General features: G+C 49.1%; 7 protein-coding genes across 7 annotated transcripts; 2 read left to right on the forward strand and 5 right to left on the reverse strand.

Moving 5' to 3' along the window:
• Window positions 1-61: 61 nt before the first annotated feature.
• Window positions 62-307, reverse strand: BDZ99DRAFT_372804 (ankyrin; the record flags this gene model as incomplete). Its single annotated transcript, XM_033714847.1, has 1 exon — window positions 62-307. A coding segment is annotated over one exon (246 nt), but the record flags the coding sequence as incomplete, so codon positions are not given.
• Window positions 308-604: 297 nt separating this feature from the next.
• Window positions 605-2018, reverse strand: BDZ99DRAFT_33975 (uncharacterized protein). Its single transcript, XM_033714351.1, has 2 exons — window positions 1282-2018; window positions 605-1229 (listed from the first exon to the last, which is right to left on the reverse strand). The coding sequence occupies exons 1-2, from the start codon at window positions 1851-1853 to the stop codon at window positions 827-829; spliced, it is 975 nt and encodes a 324-aa protein (XP_033576639.1). The 5' UTR covers window positions 1854-2018; the 3' UTR covers window positions 605-826.
• A 68-nt stretch (window positions 2019-2086) lies between these two features.
• On the reverse strand, window positions 2087-2636 carry BDZ99DRAFT_463452 (uncharacterized protein). The gene has a single exon (XM_033720087.1). The coding sequence runs from the start codon at window positions 2595-2597 to the stop codon at window positions 2184-2186; it is 414 nt and encodes a 137-aa protein (XP_033576640.1). The 5' UTR covers window positions 2598-2636; the 3' UTR covers window positions 2087-2183.
• Window positions 2637-6035: 3399 nt separating this feature from the next.
• On the reverse strand, window positions 6036-7687 carry BDZ99DRAFT_571451 (delta-aminolevulinic acid dehydratase). Its single transcript, XM_033728091.1, has 2 exons — window positions 7434-7687; window positions 6036-7378 (listed from the first exon to the last, which is right to left on the reverse strand). Exons 1-2 carry the CDS (start codon window positions 7635-7637, stop codon window positions 6470-6472), a joined length of 1113 nt encoding a protein of 370 aa, XP_033576641.1. The 5' UTR covers window positions 7638-7687; the 3' UTR covers window positions 6036-6469.
• A 1055-nt stretch (window positions 7688-8742) lies between these two features.
• Window positions 8743-11398, forward strand: BDZ99DRAFT_571452 (uncharacterized protein; the record flags this gene model as incomplete). Its single annotated transcript, XM_033728092.1, has 5 exons — window positions 8743-8809; window positions 8883-9127; window positions 9197-9440; window positions 9492-10911; window positions 10969-11398. 5 exons carry the CDS (start codon window positions 8743-8745, stop codon window positions 11393-11395), a joined length of 2403 nt encoding a protein of 800 aa, XP_033576642.1.
• A 1309-nt stretch (window positions 11399-12707) lies between these two features.
• Window positions 12708-13720, reverse strand: BDZ99DRAFT_34035 (uncharacterized protein). The gene is made up of 2 exons (XM_033714357.1): window positions 13244-13720; window positions 12708-13175 (listed from the first exon to the last, which is right to left on the reverse strand). Exons 1-2 carry the CDS (start codon window positions 13440-13442, stop codon window positions 12892-12894), a joined length of 483 nt encoding a protein of 160 aa, XP_033576643.1. The 5' UTR covers window positions 13443-13720; the 3' UTR covers window positions 12708-12891.
• Window positions 13721-15636: 1916 nt separating this feature from the next.
• On the forward strand, window positions 15637-19936 carry BDZ99DRAFT_571454 (uncharacterized protein). Its single transcript, XM_033728093.1, has 9 exons — window positions 15637-15991; window positions 16053-16082; window positions 16138-16210; window positions 16262-16333; window positions 16389-18133; window positions 18187-18400; window positions 18457-18686; window positions 18781-19331; window positions 19382-19936. Exons 1-9 carry the CDS (start codon window positions 15926-15928, stop codon window positions 19620-19622), a joined length of 3222 nt encoding a protein of 1073 aa, XP_033576644.1. The 5' UTR covers window positions 15637-15925; the 3' UTR covers window positions 19623-19936.
• The last annotated feature ends 504 nt before the right edge of the window (window positions 19937-20440 follow it).

Raw genomic sequence — 20440 nt, forward strand, 5'->3', positions numbered from 1 at the left:
AAGCCGCCTGGAGTGCGTTGCCGTATCTTCCACCCTGCGCGTTGACGTCGGCGCCCTTGTCAAGCAGCAGCTTCACCACCTGCTCGTGGCTTCCTTCTGAAGCCGCCTGGAGTGCGTTGCCGTATTCTCCACCCTGCGCGTTAACGTCGGCGCCTTTGTCAAGCAGCAGCTTCACCACCTGCTCGTGGCCTCTAGATAAAGCCGCCTGGAGTGCGTGGCCGCATACTCCACCCTGCGCGTTAACGTCGGCGCCCTTGTCAAGCAGCAGCTTCACCACCTGCTCGTGGCCTCCAGATGAAGCCGCCTGGAGTGCGTTGCCGTATACTCCACCCTGCGCGTTGACGTCGGCGCCCTTGTCAAGCAGCAGCTTCACTATTCTTTGATGTCCATGTTCCGCCGCAAGATATAGGAGAGTCTGGCCGTTGCTATCTCTTCGTTCTAACACGAGTGCTGTCTCTCTTACTTGGTTTTGGAGAAGTTCCTCCAATACAATTGGTAATCCGAATCGTGCTGTAAGATGCCATCCCGTGCTGTCCTTGGGGTAGCCCTGGCTATACTTCTGATACGTGTATTTTGGACGTAAGAGTACCTGCGCAGCGCACGAAACCAATTCTTTGTGGGAAAGAAATGAGCAGGCTAGCTCATATATCTGATCTTCCACTGTTACCGCATGCTGTCCCCAGTGCTTGGCAGCATAGTCTAAGAATTGGCTTTCCTTCAGCCTCTCTTCAAATTCTTTGTTAGAGGAGCAGCTCCCAGTTTTAAATATGCTGAATGACAAGTAGGTGAGGCATGTAAAGGCAATGTGTAGTTGAGCGCCTGGATCCTATGCATCTCGAATACGTTCGAAGTATTCTTGGGTGGTGTAATGCACAAGACGGATGACAGCACTTTCCTGATCAACAACGACCAGTCCAGCACACACGGATAATAGATCCTCGACATCAGGTATGTTCTCAGGATCGAGCTTTGTCTCGTCCGGTTCTACTGCCAGAGCACAGCACATCTCCGTCGTGGTAAGCGGTCTTTTCGCATACGTGATCCACGACAGTACTTTTTTGGCCAGTACGTAATCTCCGCTTAACTGTCCTTGTATGCGTTGGATAGCTTCCTTGTATGCGTCGTCGAGTGCGGCTGAGCTTTTAGAGAGCTTAGCTAGCGTTAACTTTACGTCCTTTGCTGTTCTCTTGTCTAGCAGCGAATCGGTGTGGAGGCGAGCAAGGAGAAACCTAAGAACGTGTAAGTCTGCGTTATATTACAAGTTGGCTAGGAAGAGCATACATGCCGTCTACCGCCTCCACGATCTTTTCCTGGACAATCTCCTGCAGCGCAGGGTCATGCTGAATACATCTTGGCAGTCGGTATGATTGGCCAGCCACGAATCGCTTCACATCCTCTCTGCTTGCCTGCACCTCCAGCCTCAGCGCCTCGTTAAACCCGTCCGTAATCTCTGGAATAAATCGCGAGGTGGCCATAAGGCGAACGTCCCGTACCGCCTGGAGATCGCGGAGTTTGGCCAGAAATTGGCACCGAGTGCCGTCACTGTCTTGACATTCATCTAGAGCATCGACCACAATATGGATAGTAGAGTAATGTGCAAGTACATCTTGGAGTGCGCTGAAGACCTCATCAGGCGATGGCCTGGTTCCTCTGTTAGCATGCTGTTTGTGCAACCGTTCCACAGGCCCCACTAGCGATGGTCGAGCCTGAACCAGCTGCTTGAGGATAGCTGCCAACATCCTAGAAACATCCTGCTCCTCCCGAGCCTTGTAGTTGCAGTACACATAAGCAACTCCATGTGAGCTGCTGTGCACTAATGTCAACAGATGGTCAATCGCGATGGCCGCTACCATAGTTTTTCCGGCTCCCGGAATTCCTGGGCAGAAGAGTGTTGCCTGGGGTACACTAAGCCACGTGGTCACCTGAGGCGCATCTAGAAACCACTGGCCTGTTCCCTCCTGTCTGCGCTTTATAATGTCGGATTGTTGGGCGGGATAGTCGGTAGGCGATATCCATTCTAGAAGCCGGCGGTGCTCTACGTTGTCTCCGTGTGTCCGAACGGAGTTGAGGTCGTATTTAATAGCGTGAGTGTCGTCTTTTATAGTTTAAGTGTCGTCTTTTATGGCTTAAGAGAGCTTGCTTGTACACACAAGTAGTGCTGTTCTATAGTCCTGGCATAAAGCTTACAAGTGGTCTCTCTGTAAAGCGATCTCAACTAGCGTCTTCAACCGCTCGATTTGGCCTAATATGCTGGCTATCTCCTCTTTCTTAAACTTCCACACGAGCATATCGCCAGCCTTCTTTATTCGACCTCTACCTATCATCTTAGTCTGCAGCATTTCCAGCGCTTGCTTGAACTGGTCGAGCGGCCCGTTTTCGACTGCGAGGGCTCGGACGGCGGTGTGCCACGGCGTGTTGGCGTTTCCTTCCTCCAGGTGGAACCTTAGATTAAGAAGGAGACTGTGCAAGTTCGAGACCTCAACAGCGCACGTTGCGCGCTCTCTTGAGGCATCTTTGACGTCGGTCAGATATCCGACAATCTTGTTTGAGAGCTGAAGGATAGCGATAATGCTAGCTGTAACACTAAGAGGGTCCATGTAGGAAGACGGCGACAAAAATAGCAGATGCTTCTGAAGGAGCAGTGAAGTGAGAGGACGGCGACATTGTGTAGGCAGAGAAGCTGAAGGGACAGCGTCAGGCTGAGCGGATGCAGCCGCAGCAAGGCTGAACAGGTGCATGCGGTCTGGATTCTGCTGCCCCACACCTTATCGATAAGGCTGATTGTGGTGTCCTCAGCGTTTGTCCACTGGTGAGGTCGTGATAGCTTCTTGGGCTGATGCATTTCCATTATCTATGGGATGATTTGTCGTGATAATCATCTGTCCATCAGTGAGATCGATGATGCGGCGGTGGCTACCTACAATTCCTCTTCATCTATCTATCTCTCTATCTATGCATCGACTCTATACCTTTGCCACTACTAAACGCTATAGAGAAAACTATTTGCATTTAAGCGTAATACAAAAATGTTAGGTAATATTATAGAAGCGTTAGAGGAGGTTTAACAAGCGCTTTATAATGCTATATATAAATATATATACAAGTCCGCCGCTATTAATATAGAATATAACTTAAACAAGATAAATTATTTCTATCTATCTATCTACCTACCTACCTATCTATCTATCTACATATTAACTTTAGACCTTTAATAATAAGTTAGATGTAAAGATAAATTAAATAACCCTAATCTACTTCTATATAAACCCTAAATGCTCTCTCTATATTCACTAATAAAGAGAGTTGCTATATTCTTATTTATAGCTGTATAAATTACTTTAAATATTAGCTACAGCAGCACGGCTCTAATAAACTCGCTATTGGAATTCAATACCTTAAAACTAGTGGAAGCTTTTTTTATATACCTCTTTATTTTCATTTTCCTATATTTTTTTTCCATAAGTACAGTATAGAAATAGTACTAGAGCAGAAGGCACCTAGTCCCCACTATTATATTAATTCTTACCTCTTAAGTATCTATTAGTATAAAAGCAAGTAGAATTAATATATATAAACTAAAGCTTTCATATTATACCTATACTTTTATGCAGCTAGCTTATCTAATACATATAAACGAAGCCGCTTATATTAATATCTAATTGCGTCCTATCTAACTAGAATGCTTGGAAAATATATATAGTAAGATAGAAAAGGACCAGGTCTTTAAATAGCTTAATATATATGTAAAGGTTGTATAGGAAGGATCAACAGATAGAGCGGTAGCAGGATAGAAGTTAAATTGATTGAATTAGATATCGTTCCATCTTATAGAGGTTGGGCCTCTATATACTCGAATATATAAGTACTAGAAGTTTTTCTATGCTTATTAAAAGCATAGTTTGTAATGCTTATATAAACTAGCATATTCTAGATACTTCCATGTATTACAAATACAGTTTAATTTATAAGAGAATCTTCCACAAGATTCCATCTGGTTCCATCTAATTCTAGATAGTTCTAGAAGCTTAGAAATATAGCGCTTACTATATTCTAACAATATATATCTAAGTCTTTAATATAAGTTAAATAGATTCTGTGCTTTAAGAAAAATTGCTAAGGTTACATTTAAAGGTATAGAATCTAGTAAATCTATTTTAAAAATGTATATTAACTTTAAGCGCAGATATAGGTAGTGTATTAAGTTAATTATCTTAAACATGCTTGTTTTATATAACACAGCTTAGCATTTTACATTCCAATACTAAAAGTTCTAAGCTTAGCTAGGGTATACTTACTTTTTATATTCTCTTACAACTATATAAGCGACTAGACAATCCCTTATAATATATAGTATATAAGATTAAAGAGTTATTAAAAGAATCTAGATAAACTAAGATAGATAGATAGTTATCCTGCGATTAATGTTTACTTTTTTTTAAAAAGAAGTAATATAATAAATTATAATATATTTAACTCTACTACGCGTTCTTCTTATATATTTATTCTTAACCTATATTTTATACAAAAGTTTTAGTAGCATTAACTTCTCTAGATTGTATTTTATCTAGTTTAATATCATTTCTTTAATACTTAGGCCTAGTACGCTGGGTACTACCTTATAGACGGCAGTTGTTGTATCTCTACTAATGTGGCCTTTTATCTCTTCTTAAAGGGTAGATATTTTATTAGTAGTATAATAGATTTTTAGGAGCAAGATATCTCTTTGCTAAATATACTGAATCCAACCTAATTTTAAATATTATTATTCTGCTGCTGCTTGTACACCTCCTTTTAGACGTTACAATATTTGTCCCTTAATTATGCTTTCTTTATTCAAGTACATTAAGAAAGAGGAACTCCGCAAGCTTGCGAAATCCTAGGAAGATAAGAGGGGTTTCCTATTAATGCCTTTCCATCTTTATACTTTGGCTTATTCTTGTACTTTCGTTTCGTTGTTATTATTGTTGTTATAATAGTTAATAGCCTAAAGCGATTAATTGTATTAGATCTAAACTACAAATACACGCTGCCTATATACCTTGTTATCAAGAGAGTAATATAGTTATTTCTCCCTCTGCTTGTCTTGTGCCATGCGGCATCATCATACTACATCATCGTGCTGAGTGATATAGGAGACTCCGTAGAAGGCTTTACAAATTGGAAAGGATGCACGGCCAATCAAGTAGCTGTTCAAGCAGCTAGGTTATAAGAAAGCATCATTGGTGTACGGCTTGATGAATCGGATAGAATGGAATGGCCTAGCCAATTCTAGTAATAAAGTCAAGTTTAGAACAAGAACTAATTCTTAGAATAAGAACTGATTTGTAATTATACTTGTAAAGTAGAACCTGGTTCTATACTAGGTTCGTAACACAGGTAGCCTGCACAAGTCAGATAGGTTATACGAATCGGCATGGTAAATCGGACAGGGTGCGTTTGTTCGAATTGATGTGAAGAACGAGCCGAGCATTATAAGGTAGTTAATAAGAAGATATGTATACCTAGGGCGGGGCCCGTGGCAGTTGTATTTGTATTCTTCCGGTAGCCAGAGCCCTGTAGACGTCATTACAGCACTTGTTAATATATATGTGTCTCGTACACATAGATCGTCTTTTCCACTGCCTTACAGGCTCTGTTAAACATAAATAAAGCAGTAATCCACAATTCCCTTGTTCTAATTGAGATCTAACCATCCTTAGGTACTATATACACTTTTCTTATGCTTGTATACAATTGCCCAGCACCTCTTAAGACCCTACGGTATATCTTAAACAGCTATAAAATCTTAGTTGTGGCAACCCTAATAGCTCTCCGGGCCACTTCAGACGGTGTTGGGTTGCCTGGTTCCCACTTAATATTCAACGGTGCCTTCCTCTCATTACTTTACTACAGTTTTTACTTGATTTCTTACGTTTACTCAGATCTTTCTGTTTATGGGGCTACGATTTAGTTATAACGACTTAGCCCCCCGCTCGACCGGGGGGCTAAGACGTTAGTTTTCAATTAGATGGTACTCAGCCCACTAGATGTGCTTTGTCTAATCGACAGACAAGAATCTAACTATATATTCTCTGCTCTTATATACAAGTGACATGCGCTGTGTAGCGCTTCTTTCCGTGCACCAAGTAGGCCACGAAGGCTGAGACAACGACGGCAGCCTGCACTAATAATGCTCAACTGGCGGTGACTAGGACAGCTACCGGGAAGCACGCAAATACAATACCATCAATTGAGGTTCACTATGTCATAGATACGACGATGTAATAATTAAAGAGAGGTGTGCATATGACCCGTGTTTTTCTACACACCATACCAGAGCTGCCCATAGGCGTTCGAAAAAGAGCCTATAGAGAGAAACCCCAAGAAATAGACGCCAGTGCTCAAAGATGCCAATAGAGAGCCCATTATATCCCATTTTGAATGCTGGAGAGACATGAACAAAGGAGTTTCATCTACCGTATTGCAAGTCTTAGTTGTCCAGCCAATCCAAGAACTCTGGGGTGAAGTAGCTGACTACAATTGTAGCACCAGCCCTCAGAATTCCCTCAGTCGCTTCGAAAGCCATTTGTTTCAAATCAAACACACCCGCTTTGGCAGCTGCGTGGATCATGGCAAACTCTCCGGAGACCTGATAAGCCGCCACTGGTAGGTCCTTCCCAAGCTCCTTCGCGTCGCTAATGATATCCAGGTATTGGCTTGCAGGCTTCACCATAATAATATCAGCTCCCTCGTTGATATCACGAACGATGGCTCGTCTCGCAAGACCCCTTCCGCCCGGGGGTAGCTGGTAGCAGCGGCGGTCGCCAAAGGATGGGCACGAGCCCGCGGCGTCTCGGAACGGACCGTAGAGGCAGCCTGAGAACTTGGCAGCGTATGACATCAGCACAACCTGATGTGCAATGCCAGCTTCAATGAGCTTCAGCTTGATGGCACGAATACGACCGTCGTTCATGTCTGAGGGTGCGACGCAGTGGGCGCCAGCGTCTGCGTACGCCATGGCAACGTCGCTGATGCGGTCCACAGACAACGCATTGTTCAGGCTTCCGTCGTCCCGGAGGATACCACAGTGTCCGTGGGAGGTGTATTCACAAAGACAGACATCTGCGGTGATGAAGAGGTCGGGGAATGCTCGGCGGAGAACGCGAATGGCTTGTATGACGGGTCCCTCTGGGTCGTCGGCGGCTGTTCCCAGAGCGTCTTTGGCGCCGGGAGCAATGGGCACGCCGAAGAGGATAACGGATCGAAGGCCTTTGGCGACGAGAGGTGCGAGGTAGGGTACGAGGCGATTGAGGCCGCGACGGTACTGGTTCGGGAGAGAGGGAATGAGGGTCTCCTCCTCAGGCTGGTCGGATACAAACAGTGGGAAGATGAGCATAGACTATCATAGAGATGTCAGCTGGATCGCATTGCGCTCGGGAGCAATTCGAGTGTACCTTTGTGAGTTGCCGCTCGGCTTGCCATGATCGTGCAAGCGGGTGGCTATAGCCGCCATGCAATTGACTCGAGATGTCGCCGGAAATGCTGACGCTGGTGGCGGCGGTGCTGGCGTAGGACCGCGTGCGCGATACCTGTGAGCGGCGGTCGTCGCGATCCAAGTTCCGGTGCGTGAGATCTGAGACGAGCGAGGAGAACGACATGTTGGCAGTAGGGAGTCGCAGGGCTGGAGGTGCGCAGTCAAATATTATCCTGCGGGCGGATTCTTTCACCTGAAGCCGAGCAGAGGCCCGGGAAATATCTTGCCCGGAGGGGTCATCGCCCTCGGCCGTCCAGCCAATCACGGCCCGCTAGAATCAAAGCGGCCGAGAATCCCTTCAGGCATAGTGCCCTTTGAATCTCAACGACATTCGATGCTGCTGACCTCCATCACGACGATACCGCCGTCTGAGGCGGCCCCGCAAGCCTTCCACACTGTTCAAAACGGTTCATTTAATCTTCCGAAAATGGCTGAAGCAGGTCAGACAGCGCCAAACCAGTGTACCTATACAGATAAGTACGGCATTACAGTGCCTCGTCGTTGATTCATGTACACTCTTCTGCCACTGCTTATGTTGCTCCAACATGTTTATCGAAATCTGGAGCGACAAATAGCACAGTCAGCTATGTGCATTCATCAACCTCTGCCTGAGGTGGCCCTGTAAGCTTACTGGTTGTTCCAATTAACAAAGTTTGGGATTTCGAAAGTATATTGAGGAGCTTCAAGTAGCGGCAGACAAGTGTACACGGATCTGTGACGAGCTATTGTAGACTATTGGTATACGTGGGGTTTGACGCGTATATGACACGCCATGGGAGCTCCCCAGCGAGGTTCGCAGTTTCGAGACTCCCCCTGTATTTTGATATTGCTTCAGAGCACTTTAAGCAGGGGCACAGAGTGTCAACAGGTTGGTTTGCTGCCGTACTAGAGCATATCCAGAAGCTTCATTGCCAGTAAGTGCCAGCGTAAGTCATAGCATGGCAGGAAAACGACTTCTCCGAAATGGGGCCAAAGCAATTTCATGGTTATCAGAGCCATCCTCTCGTGTGAAAGCTGGTGTGTTTGGTGCTGCAATGCTTGATAGTAGAGGTGAACCGACGCGTAAGGCACGATACTCCGACAGTGACCTTCGAGGTAGGAAGGCGCCAAATGCCTCCGCACCGCGTAGGTATCTCATAGTCTCTACCCTCTCATCCCGTCTCCATCTTCTCATTACAACTCGAGTTCCGCAGTCCCTGATCCCATCTCTGTGCTTTGCGTGCTTCGCCATGACGGCTCCGAAGAAAACCCGCCGCTTTTTCCCGCGCTTCCTCGCGTCTAACGAGAACCGTGACAGTAGGTTCACCAAATCCACCTTCACCTCTGCCTTCAAGCAGCTCTCTAACCTTCACCTCCACCTCGTTTGCAGCTCGATTACTCCCCGTGACGTCGCTCTCCGCTCGCACCTCTTTAGAGAGCCGGCGGCCGCCTCCTCTCTCTTCCTCCACCAACCGCCGAAGGTCGAACACTCACGCTGCTGCTTTCACCCACAGCACGAGGGCAGACAACCAGGCGCTCTTCCAGCAAGCTAGCAGCATGGGCGACGACAAAGACCCTCCGCGTGTTAAGGGCCGAGCCGACCCTGCTACTGATTCACCGAAAGCACGCGAGGATGTACGACCATTACGCAAAAAGCGCTCGTGGTTTCAGCGAAGAACAGGAGAAGGTTCTAACATTCTCCAGACGGCGCCGCCGATCCCTCCGATTCCTGCCATGTACACCATGCCGTCAAACATCGGATCGTCTACTAGCGAGCCTCCCCAGCGCAAGCCGCCCGCGATCGAGGCCCTATCAGACAAGGCTTTACCGAGCATTCCACCCATCGAGTCTGATGAGCGATTTCAGCCGGATCGACCTGTTCCTCCAACGCCGGACCGTCTGCGGAAGCCCTCAATCGCGTCGTCTGCTACAAGCGACGATGCCCATCGTAAGAGTGGTCGCCAGCGACACAATACTAGCTTTGTTGACCCAAACATAGCGTACGAACAGTTTTCAGGCTCTGATTGTGCCGCAAATGAGAAATTGTTGTCGGACAGACAAGGCCTCAAGCAGACGCTCTCCAACCTCGACGTACCGCCGCCACAGCAGCGCAATGCATCAGCCCCATCCTCGAACTATCTCGCAGTCCCCCGAAGTTTATTCCCAAGCCACTCCTCAAACATGCTCGCGCGTCCACTTCAGACTGGCAATGGCTTCGATCCCCCGGACAATCGCATTACAGCCATGCCACGCGCATCCTCTACTGCAAACCTCTCGCGCAGTCTCATAGCTGGAATGAAGAATCTGCTCACAGGAACCAAGGACAAGGATAAGAGGAAGACAATGGCCATACCAGCAATCACTTCTCCCATGCCACCCCAGACGAGCCCTAAAGCTCAGCAGTTCTTCCATGGAACTCAGCCAAACCGTGTCAAGCATCTACCGTCTGAGTTTTCCGACGACGAAGACGATGAGGACTACCACAACATGGCATCGTCGCAGAAAAATCGAAGGTCGGTCTCCACTAACGACCTACCGGGTACCATCTTCAAGCAGCGAAACAAGGACAAGGCGATTCGGAGAATTTCACCAGATGCAGAAGCGTTGGACCTCGCCGGTACCTCTTATGGCCACGCCACTCTCGCGGACGTCGGCGGCAGCGGTCGTCTGCTTCAACGTAATCTCAGTCTTGGACATGGAAATGGCAAGGCTCATCTACCGCCTCCAGAATTCAATATCAACGTGCCTTCGTCGGATCCCTCCAAGAAAGGTTTCCGCGACTCTACCATGCTAGACATCACATCTGGTCCTTCTTCAGACTCATTTCAACTGAACGCGCGTGATCCAACCATAGCTGAAATGGTTGCTGGCTCTTCAAGCCAGCCAAAGATGCGAGGCTCAACGAACCGCAAATTCAAGATGAGCACCTCACCAGATCCAGCTCGACCCCGCACTCGCGATCCTACCGCGCCTGATATCGTTGTGGGCCCATCGCCGTATTCCACGCCGCATCCCACTCGACCAATGATGGGGATGCTTAATCCCACCCGACCGCATATGCGCGACCCTACCGCGCCCGACATCATTGTGGGTTCTTCGCCGTATCCGGACGTGGCAATGCTTAATGCAGCTCTGGGCAATCTTGGTTTCGGGGCACCCCCTACTTGCATTCCAGGCCCTCGCCCTGCATTTAGGCATCCAGGAGCGCGTGCTCCACTGGACACCCCGAAGCCACAAGGAATTGGCATGAGGCCTCTTGCGGGGCTGAATATGCTGCCAAACGTTATGGAATTCGCTGAGCCTCCCCAGTGGTATCTCGACAGTCGTAAGGAGGCCGTAGACACCCCAAAGCCCCCGCCAGAATCTAGAATGACTTCGCCTGAATCAGGAGTGACCGCTACCGAGGAAGCGGAAGACAGGTATGTTCACCCTTGAAAACAGTACTTGCAAAAGGACGTTGACTAACTCACCTGCAGCGGTAACGACTACGAAGCAGCCTCTAATTCAAGCACCCTGAGCGAGCTCCCTGGAACGCAGTCGACTCCTCGAAGCGCCTACGACATGTCAAGGCGGCGCGGATTCATGGCCAACCAGCGCCCGATGTCGACGGTTGAGGAAGAGCAGAAGCGCAACTCAGACTCGACCAGACGGAGCTCCGTCGACTTGGCGTCGCTGGTGGCAAAAGCAGAGCACAAGCGCGTCAAATCAGAGCCCATGACGACGTCGCCGCTGCAGGAGACTACAGATGAGGACGAGGACGAGGACGATTTGGAGGAGGGGGAGGAGAGTTGTGCCTACCCAGACCGGTTTGACGACCCGCCACTGTCAGCCTACCACTTCTTCGATTCAGAGGGTGAGGTTGTTGCTGTTGAGGAGAGGGCCCTAGATCGGGAGGAGGATTAGGGGGATTTGGGGGCGGTGGTGGGGAGGTTGAGGGGTTTGTGTGCTGTTCTTTTACTGGCATTGCAGTAGCAGTATCGGTCTGATTTTGGCCCTCGAGAAACATGCTCGAGAGAAGTGGCCGAAACTGGGGCGATTAGTGAGTGGGTTCGGGAGTACGTTTGGAGAGTTGAAGTAGCCTAGTAGCTTTTAGCCCCCAAAAAAATAGACTAACAGTATACTTAATTTATGGTGCCCTTTAGGCATGTGAGACTTCGGGGTGGATACAAGGTGGATGGACAGTTACTTTTGATACTCCAATACCGCTGTCAGTGGTGTCTTAGCGTACTATGAACATAAACGGCAGGATGTAAAAATTTCGACCTCGTGAACCTGCTTAGTGTGTATATGCACCTTTATAACGCTGTCGGAGGCGCCCTAAAATGCTATGAAAAATCAAAAGGGGATGTAAAGTTTTCCACCTCGTGAAATAGCTTGGGGTATACGTAGTCCTTCACGACGCCGTCGGGAATGCCCTTACCCCAAAACGATGAGAGTAAAATGTAGAGTTTATTACAGCGCGATTTAGATCACATCCACTCATTGTTTTGCGCTCCTATGCAGCCTATCGGGCCACCTCAAGCCTATCCTACAAGTTCCATGCACGATGTAAAAGGCGCGAGGGCGGAGATCTCACACCATACAGAAATCATTATCCGCAATGTCCAATCTGCGCTCTTACAACCTTTACATCCTCGTCGAAAGAATTCGGTTAGGATGAGGTGGCCTAATAGACTACGTAGGTGCCTAACGCGATAACTAAACTGAAGTAAGGTGGCCTGCAACACAGTGCACAAGCGCTCGAGATAGCAATATTAATAGCGCCTAATTTACATTCCCACAATCTGTACATCTCGCTCTGGGTTTTATGCATAGGTGTGAGGTGGTCTGGAAGGCCGTCCGGGTCCCCAAAACTACTGATTGGCTTGAGTGGATTGAGTTGCGGTGCAATTCATATACCAAGGCTATAACCAATCTACCGGCTTGTAAACCGCACAGCGCAATTCGTATTGAGTTGATTCGTAGTTTTAGACACGTGAATAGCCTAGTGACAAACTTCCAGCCCAGGCGAAAGGAATCGGCGGAGATGTAAAGGTTGTGAGAGTGCAGATTGGACTTTTGATTGCCAGAATTGATATAGAATGTCCGTACTCATCTGAGGGGGCTTCCATTGACCTATGCAACTACATATGCAGCATCTATAATGCCAGTCTACCTCTCCGTGAGTCTTGAAGAAACAAATGCTGCCTGCGCCAACGCTGTCGTGCCTCCAATGTGCACGAAAAGCCGACGATGACGTAATAAGTCCGTCATATTGGCCGGTGAGTGAACGCCCTAACGCCATGCTATGAAATTAAAGACTTTATATTCAACCTTTTGAGTGTCTTGGTCGCTGTCCGAGCTCGTTGTCGTTACATCGTATCGTAGCAACCACCCATGACTGATGGTCAGACGTCCGTCTATCGCTTCTTAGGAGCCTTCTCATAGGCGTTCGGGGCGCGCTTGCGGGACGGAGCCTGGGAACGCTTAGGTGGGTTCCCTGAGGAGCCTTCGCCGTCGTGATCGTGGTCGTGGTGATGGTCGTGTGGCTTGCGACCCTGTGGCCGCCCTCCTCCGCGACGACCGCCTACCGGGCGAGCGGTGCTGTTGTCTGGCTCGCTGTCTGAGTCTGAGTCGGAGGAGTCGGAGGACGATTCATCTGAAGACTCGTCGTAGGGACGGGGCTTATGATACTGGCAGCAGACTGTATTGTGTTAGTTTTAGATAGATCACGCGAGCTGCTTTTCCATAATAGCGTCATAAGAAATATACCTTTAGAAGACTTCTTGCCCATGCCCTCGTTGTCGATGACATCTTCGGCCCACTGGATATGGCGCTCCTCCGCTGGCTCAGCTCGTAGACGAAGGGTTCCTGCGGGCAGGCGGAGGCGGAGGACAGGATCTGGGCGCGTTTGCACGGTGCTGCTAGCCGGAGTGCCAGTATTCTGGGCGGGTGCCATGGAGGTTGCCATTATGGAAGAGTAGGTGGTAGGATGGTGGAGGACCGTGGTTTGGATGGGGAGAGGTTGATGGCTGGTATCGAAAGTTCGTGAAAGTGGGACGGCGGGGAGGCAAGCGGGCTTTAATGGCGTGTGTAGATGTGGGTCGCTGCACGGTGAAGCTTTTGCGTGGCGTGTGAGGGATTACATTCAGTAGAAAAATGAAGTATCGACGCTGGATTTGCTGCCTTGATGTACGGCTTTGTGGTGTCTGGTGATTGATGGAGGGAGCCCGCCGGCCAGACACGCTAGCGATTTTGCGGGATGCTGTTAAAGGCGCCACTGGCAGGCTTCGTCGAACATAAAGTGGCAGTCTATTCTGAGGTGGCCCGAAGAGCTATCCGACGTCTCAGAATCGTCGTTTTCCGATTCACAGTGACATACCGGGAGGCCTGGAGTGGTGCTAGACAAGTCTACCATATTCTAAACCTAAAGTGGTGGGTGTATCTCTAAAATATTAAAAATGAGAAATATCATCACAGATTCCCAGACTGCCACTTTCTGAGCAGACTCTGCGCAGTGCTGCAGGTCGCCCTCTTCGCATCCCGCGCTGTGGGGGATGCATGCTGCACGAGACAAAATCTTTTCTACGCACCCGCTTGGTCGCCGCTTTCCTTTGTACCGGACCGTGGCCTGTGAACGTCATTCCGTGGTTTGGGGCCCTTCACGCTTCCATCCGATCTAGGCCCACAAACACGATCCAATCTCCCTCGAAGCGGCTATTTGCATTAGGCGCTGCTGAAATCGGGACGACGAGAAAGCCGGCGACATGCGGGGTGCGGAGAGATGCATGGATACGGTATCTCTAGGCATGTACCCGAGGTCTCTACCCCGTGTTATCCCTCACCTCCATGAATTTCGGAAGCAGGCTACAGGTGGTAGCTATCGTGGATTCCTTGATTCGGCATAGCACGTCGGGGTTTCGACGATGTCACTCTGTAGGTCTCTCACCGTGAAAGACTCCCGCGCTCACCTCCAGAAACAGTGGAGCTTTTGCTTCTTCATCACTTTGATCCTCTATAGAGATTCGCGGATTTTTCTGCTCAAACGTCAGGAAAGATCACATGTCAGAGCAAATCAAAGTCCACTTCTGAACGCAGGGTATCACCAATGAGGGCTAACACACGCTCGTGGAGGGATTGTTTGCGCAGCTGAGGTGTGGTCACGGAAGCCTTCTCGAAGTCCTCGATCTATCCCCTTGGGGCGCGAAGAAGCCCGGTGTTTTGTCTAATTTGATCAGCCGTAAATCCGAGGCTCTCTTCAGCCGGACATGCACGTGGTGAGATATACGATAAGCTGCCTTCCTCGATCTGTCCTGTATCAACCAGCAGCGGAAGCAAAACCAGAAAATCTGTCACTGAATTTGTGACTCTCAATCTAAAAGACCCTTCAAAAGACCTTCTTTCCTAGATGAACCCAATATTCTTCTTGAGCACCCGCAAACGAGGAGTCTGCGAAATCCTTTGAGCGCTGTTTCATATTCATATCTAAAATGCCGCGGGCTCGTATCGTTGGTATACTTCAGGGAAAGTTGTGGCTCAACTTTCAGAAGAGATGTAACTTTAGTATGGGCAAGAATGTAGGTGGCTCTGAATGTGCAGGATGGGCGGGCCAGACGCTCGGAGATTTTCTAAGATGGGTACTATGATGAAGGCCCCAGGTAAGAGTACATGTTTGTATATGGACTCTCATATAGGTATTTGCTTGGTATAATTGAGATGGGACGAGAGGTTTAGAACGAACACTACAAACGCAATCAATGCCATCAGATGCAAGAAGTGATCCAATACTTACAGCATATCATCACGTCCGGTGACCTAGTGCGGAAACCGAGTCGATCCCAGTAAATCACCTTTTCCGGGCTAATGTTGAACTAGCTTGAAGATTGATTGGCTAGGAGGCTGTTCTTCCGCCTTAAAGGTGTCCGCAAACGCTACCTTACACGGTAATTCTGTGGCTTAATTTTAGCGCTGGGTCACCGGCCGTGATTATATGCTGTAGTGCATCCTAATCACTGATTAGGATCCTTCTGTGGAGGAAAACAGGCATCTAACAGGCAGAATATCTCGGTGCCTGTTTAGGGCCTAGCGCTATATTTCTTGGCGTGCAGTGTTGGAAGACATCCACCGGCGTGTTGATTGCACCCCCAACAACACCACAGCCTCCACGCCTGTTCCTCACGCGTTTCGCAGAGTACAGGTCCGAGAGCACCTCTTCCTGCGCTTTCTCCCCGTGTTGCTCCTCGCTTCTGCGCTGCCCGCCTTTCACTTCCATCCGCGCTGCCCCACCACGTCGCCAGTTGAAGTCCTCCACGAGCCCCGACACCGCCATCGTCGTCCATACAAACTACGTCTACGGTTGCATGAGCACACCCTGAGGCTCTAGAGGGTGTGACAGCATCAATATCGAGGCTGTCTGGGCTCTGATCCCGCCGTCCATTCCGTCCCGCCATCAATATGTCGATGTCAATCGCGGAGTTGGACGCCACGGTGCGCGTCTTCTATGAAGGCAGGGGCGAGGCTGTGAGTCTATCCTCCATATCATCCTCAAATACAGAGCGCTAACATATCCTTCCTCCCCCAGCAAAAGCAGGCCCAGGCGACACTGAATCAGGTAGGCCTCCCCGCCGCCCACCCCCACCTCGCTCACCATCTAACACCTCGAATAGTTCAAAGAGAATCCCGATGCGTGGCTGTTGGTCGACAAAATACTACAGGATGCACAATACCCACAGACAAAATGTAAGGGGACTCCGAAGCAGGATTTGCGACGAGAAGGCTAACATCTGGCAGACTTGGGCTTGCAAGTTCTGGATAATGTTATCATGACACGATGGAAGGTCTTGCCTAGAGATCAGTGCCAAGGTATACACTAATATCCTGAGATCTGTTGACTTTTACTAATCACAGCTCTCGGCAGGCATTCGCAACTTCGTCGTCAACTTCATCATCCAGCTCTCCGGCACCGAAGAGGGCTTGCGCAACGAGCGTACACTTCTGAACAAGCTGAACCTCGTCCTCGTCTCCATTCTCAAGCAGGAGTGGCCCCATAACTGGCCGACCTTCATCAACGAAATCATATCCTCGTGCCACAGCAGCCTGCCTATCTGCGAGAATAACATGGCAATCCTTCGATTACTCTCGGAAGAAGTGTTTGACTATTCGGCCGACCAGCTGACCTCTTCGAAGACGAAGGAACTCAAACAGGGCATGAGCAATGAGTTCACGGCTATCTATCAGTTGTGCTCGGAAGTCCTTCGAACTGCGACGCAAGCCAGTCTGATCAAGGCAACTCTGGAGACACTGTTGCGCTTCCTCAACTGGATTCCATTGGGATACATCTTTGAGACACCACCTACCGGCATGAGTCTCATCGAGACACTGCGAAGTCGCTTCCTCGAGGTCCCGGACTTCCGCAACATCACGCTGAAGTGCCTGACAGAGATTGCCAGTCTTCATACTTCTCCCTCATATAACGAGAAGCTTGTTCAGATGTTCACAGAGACGCTGACTGCAATTTCCAAGATTATACCCCTTTCCATGGATTTGAAATCCACATACTCCTCTAGCAACAGTAGAGATCAGGAATTCGTTCAGAATCTCGCTCTGTTCCTGTGCAACTTCTTCACAATGCATCTAAATGTCATTGAGACTCTTCCCAATCGCGACTTCCTTACTCACGGCCACTTCTATCTCATTCGCATTAGCCAGATCGACGATAGAGAGATTTTTAAGATCTGCTTAGAGTACTGGACCAAGCTTGTCTCGGAACTTTATGATGAGATGCAGCAATTGCCAATCCAGGACATGAACCCGCTTCTCAACATGGGTATCGTTTCCAATGGTGGAGCCCGGGACCCTAGCATCCTTGCGAATTATCCCCTTCGCAAGCACAAGTACAACGAAGTCCTCACGAACTTGCGCCAAGTCATGATCGAAAAAATGGTGCGACCAGAGGAAGTCTTGATTGTGGAGAATGACGAAGGGGAGATCGTCCGGGAGTTTGTCAAAGAGAGTGACACCATCCAGCTCTACAAATCGACTCGAGAATGTCTGGTTTTCTTGACGCATCTGGACGTGAACGATACCGAGCAGATCATGTCCGAGAAACTGTCGAGGCAGGTCGATGGCACCGAGTGGTCATGGGCGAACTGCAACACTCTGTGCTGGGCCATTGGTTCAATTTCTGGTGCTATGAACGAGGAAACCGAAAAGAGATTCCTCGTCACAGTGATCAAGGACCTCCTCGGGCTTACCGAGATGAAGCGAGGAAAAGACAACAAGGCTGTTGTTGCCAGTAATATCATGTACATCGTTGGCCAGTACCCGCGTTTCCTCAAGGCCCACTGGAAATTTCTCAAGACCGTCGTCAACAAGCTTTTCGAGTTCATGCACGAGACGCACGAGGGTGTTCAGGATATGGCCTGCGACACATTCATCAAGATCGCCAACAAGTGCCGAAGACATTTCGTGGCCTTGCAACCAGGGGAGACCGAGCCGTTCATCGATGAGATAGTTCGGAACTTGACCAAGATCACTTGCGATCTGTCCCCGCAGCAGGTCCACACTTTCTACGAAGCCTGTGGCTTCATGATCAGCGCACAGGGCCAAAAGGGCATCCAAGAGCGATTGATCTCCGACCTAATGGCATTCCCGAACCGAGCTGTAAGTATTCCACCAGCTTTGTGCTTTAGTAGCATTACTAACGAATCCTATAGTGGGATAATATCATCGGTCAAGCCAATCAAGATCCGACCATCCTCCATGATGGCGAGATCATCAAAGTCATCGGAAACATCATGAAGACAAACGTGGCCGCCTGTAGCTCGATAGGCAGCTACTTCTATCCACAGATTGGCCGTATCTACCTGGACATGCTGACCATGTATCGCGCTAGCAGCAGTCTGATTGACGAGGCCGTTCAGCGGGAAGGTTTGTGTATACCAGAATCAATAGGAGATATAACAAATTTGGCTAACGAAGGACAGGAAATATTGCCACCAAGATGCCCAAAGTCCGCGGGCTACGGACTATCAAGAAAGAAATCTTGAAGCTCATCAACGTCTATGTCGAAAAGGCCGACGATCTGGAGATGGTGCACAACACTCTTGTGCCCAAGCTCTTGGAGGCTGTGCTACTCGACTATAAGCGAAATGTCCCCGATGCCCGCGAGGCTGAGGTCCTGAACGTTATGACTACCATCATCAACAAGTTACATGTACGTTGGAGACCCAATCTCAGCAAGCATATGGCCAAGCATATGGTTTGGCTCGCTTGAAAGTTATATAATGGAGATGCTAACATAGATACAGAGCCTCATGGAAGATCAGATCATGAACATCATGGACTGCGTCTTTGAGTGTACATTGGACATGATAAACAAGGACTTCTCGGAGTATCCGGAACACCGCGTCGAATTCTTCAAACTGTTGAGGACTATCAATTTGCGATGCTTCCCAGCTCTCTTGAGACTCGATGCGCGGTCTTTCAAATTCGTCATCGATTCTTGCATGTGGGCCAGCAAACATGACAACCGAGAGGTTGAGGGCGCTGGACTGAGCATGTGCTTCGAACTGATCACCAACATGTCGGAGACGGACCCCCAAACCTGCAACACATTCTTCCAGAACTTCTACACGACCATTCTCCAGGATGTATTCTTCGTGCTCACGGACAGTGACCACAAGGCTGGCTTTAAGTCGCAATCAATGCTGCTGGCCAAAATGTTCTGGCTAGTGGACTCTGGGAAGTTGCAGGGACCGATCTATACCGAAAACATGGCACCGGCTGGGACGCCGAACAAGGAGTTCTTGAAAAACTTCGTTGGCAACCTGCTTGCCAATGCATTCCCAAATCTACAAGCGTAAGTCAATCTTAATGCCTGATCGATGAAACAGACTGACATGATCTTAGGGCGCAAATCGCTACCTTCATCGATGCGCTGTTCGACTCTAACAACGACATCAACAAGTTCAAGCTCGTGCTTCGAGACTTCTTGATCTCGCTGAAGGAATTCTCTGGCGACAACGCCGAGTTGTTCTCCGAGGAACGAGAGCAAGCGCTCAACAAAGCGAAGGAGGAGGAGCGAGAACGAGCGATGAAGGTTGGCGGTCTGCTGAAGCCGTCGGAGATGGAGGACGACGACGAGTTGTGACTGAATGAGGAGCTGAACACGGAGGCTGCACTGCGCACACCGTGGGACAAAACAAATCATTACCCCGAGTCGGCCACAGAAGGAGCTAGCAATAAAACGGATCCAGGGGACATCGATGGATGGTATGGCCTCTGAAGAGGCACACTTTTGACTCAGACCATTGTCAGTCTCGTGCTTTCATTGGACCATATGGTGCATTGGCGAGGGATTTGGGCTTGGCGGGTTGCTAGCATAGTCTCTGTTGAAAAGCGTCGTGTGGGAGATGCTCGATATCCTGTGTAGTAGCGAGACTTTGGTCGGTGAATAGAATAGCCTGAAATACAAACAATGCTTCATATGCACTGCGATTCAGATACCCGGGCTTAGAATCAGTGAATGTGGTTTTGGCTACGGCGCGGTCCGTAGTGCTCCGCATCGAAGGATTTGGCACGCCACATCTGCTGAAGAGGGTGTGAGGCTGAATTCCGGGATGGAGAGAGGTTGAGATAAGGTAGACCCATGGATCAAAAAGCGACTACGACATGATCACGTGCCACATTCTGAGGCGAGAACTGAGTAAAAGCGCGGATGGCTCTACTGCATCTCTCCCGACGGCTGCCGCTGCGAGGAGCGCGCCGCCGCAATATCCAGGCATTCCGGTGCCGTAATTGCCCGTCACAGCCAGGTGGGTGTCTCCCCAATGCCCGCTGAAGCTGAAGCGGCAGATCCACGTGTTTTTTGCTCTGCTGCAATTGGCTGCCGGCATAGCAAAAACCACCACTATCATGCCAGGCTCACAGCCCTCTCTTGCAGAACAAGCATCCCCGAAGCGGCAGACT

The sequence above is a fragment of the Mytilinidion resinicola genome (genome assembly GCF_010093595.1).
Source record: "Mytilinidion resinicola strain CBS 304.34 unplaced genomic scaffold BDZ99scaffold_10, whole genome shotgun sequence".
Lineage (NCBI taxonomy): Eukaryota > Fungi > Ascomycota > Dothideomycetes > Mytilinidiales > Mytilinidiaceae > Mytilinidion > Mytilinidion resinicola.

Bases quoted from the DNA above. Each gene is read 5' to 3' on its own strand.
- BDZ99DRAFT_571451 (XM_033728091.1), bottom strand. From the start codon at position 7,637: ATGTCGTTCTCCTCGCTCGTCTCAGATCTCACGCACCGGAACTTGGAT. The intron at 7,379-7,433 runs GTACACTCGAAT...TCTCTATGATAG, and splicing joins CCGAGCGGCAACTCACAAAG to TCTATGCTCATCTTCCCACT.
- BDZ99DRAFT_33975 (XM_033714351.1), bottom strand. From the start codon at position 1,853: ATGGTAGCGGCCATCGCGATTGACCATCTGTTGACATTAGTGCACAGC. The intron at 1,230-1,281 runs GTATGCTCTTCC...ACACGTTCTTAG, and splicing joins GTGGAGGCGGTAGACGGCAT to GTTTCTCCTTGCTCGCCTCC.
- BDZ99DRAFT_571454 (XM_033728093.1), top strand. From the start codon at position 15,926: ATGTCGATGTCAATCGCGGAGTTGGACGCCACGGTGCGCGTCTTCTAT. The intron at 15,992-16,052 runs GTGAGTCTATCC...TTCCTCCCCCAG, and splicing joins ATGAAGGCAGGGGCGAGGCT to CAAAAGCAGGCCCAGGCGAC. The intron at 18,401-18,456 runs GTTTGTGTATAC...AACGAAGGACAG, and splicing joins CGAGGCCGTTCAGCGGGAAG to GAAATATTGCCACCAAGATG.
- BDZ99DRAFT_463452 (XM_033720087.1), bottom strand. From the start codon at position 2,597: ATGGACCCTCTTAGTGTTACAGCTAGCATTATCGCTATCCTTCAGCTC.
- BDZ99DRAFT_34035 (XM_033714357.1), bottom strand. From the start codon at position 13,442: ATGGCAACCTCCATGGCACCCGCCCAGAATACTGGCACTCCGGCTAGC. The intron at 13,176-13,243 runs GTATATTTCTTA...AACACAATACAG, and splicing joins GGGCAAGAAGTCTTCTAAAG to TCTGCTGCCAGTATCATAAG.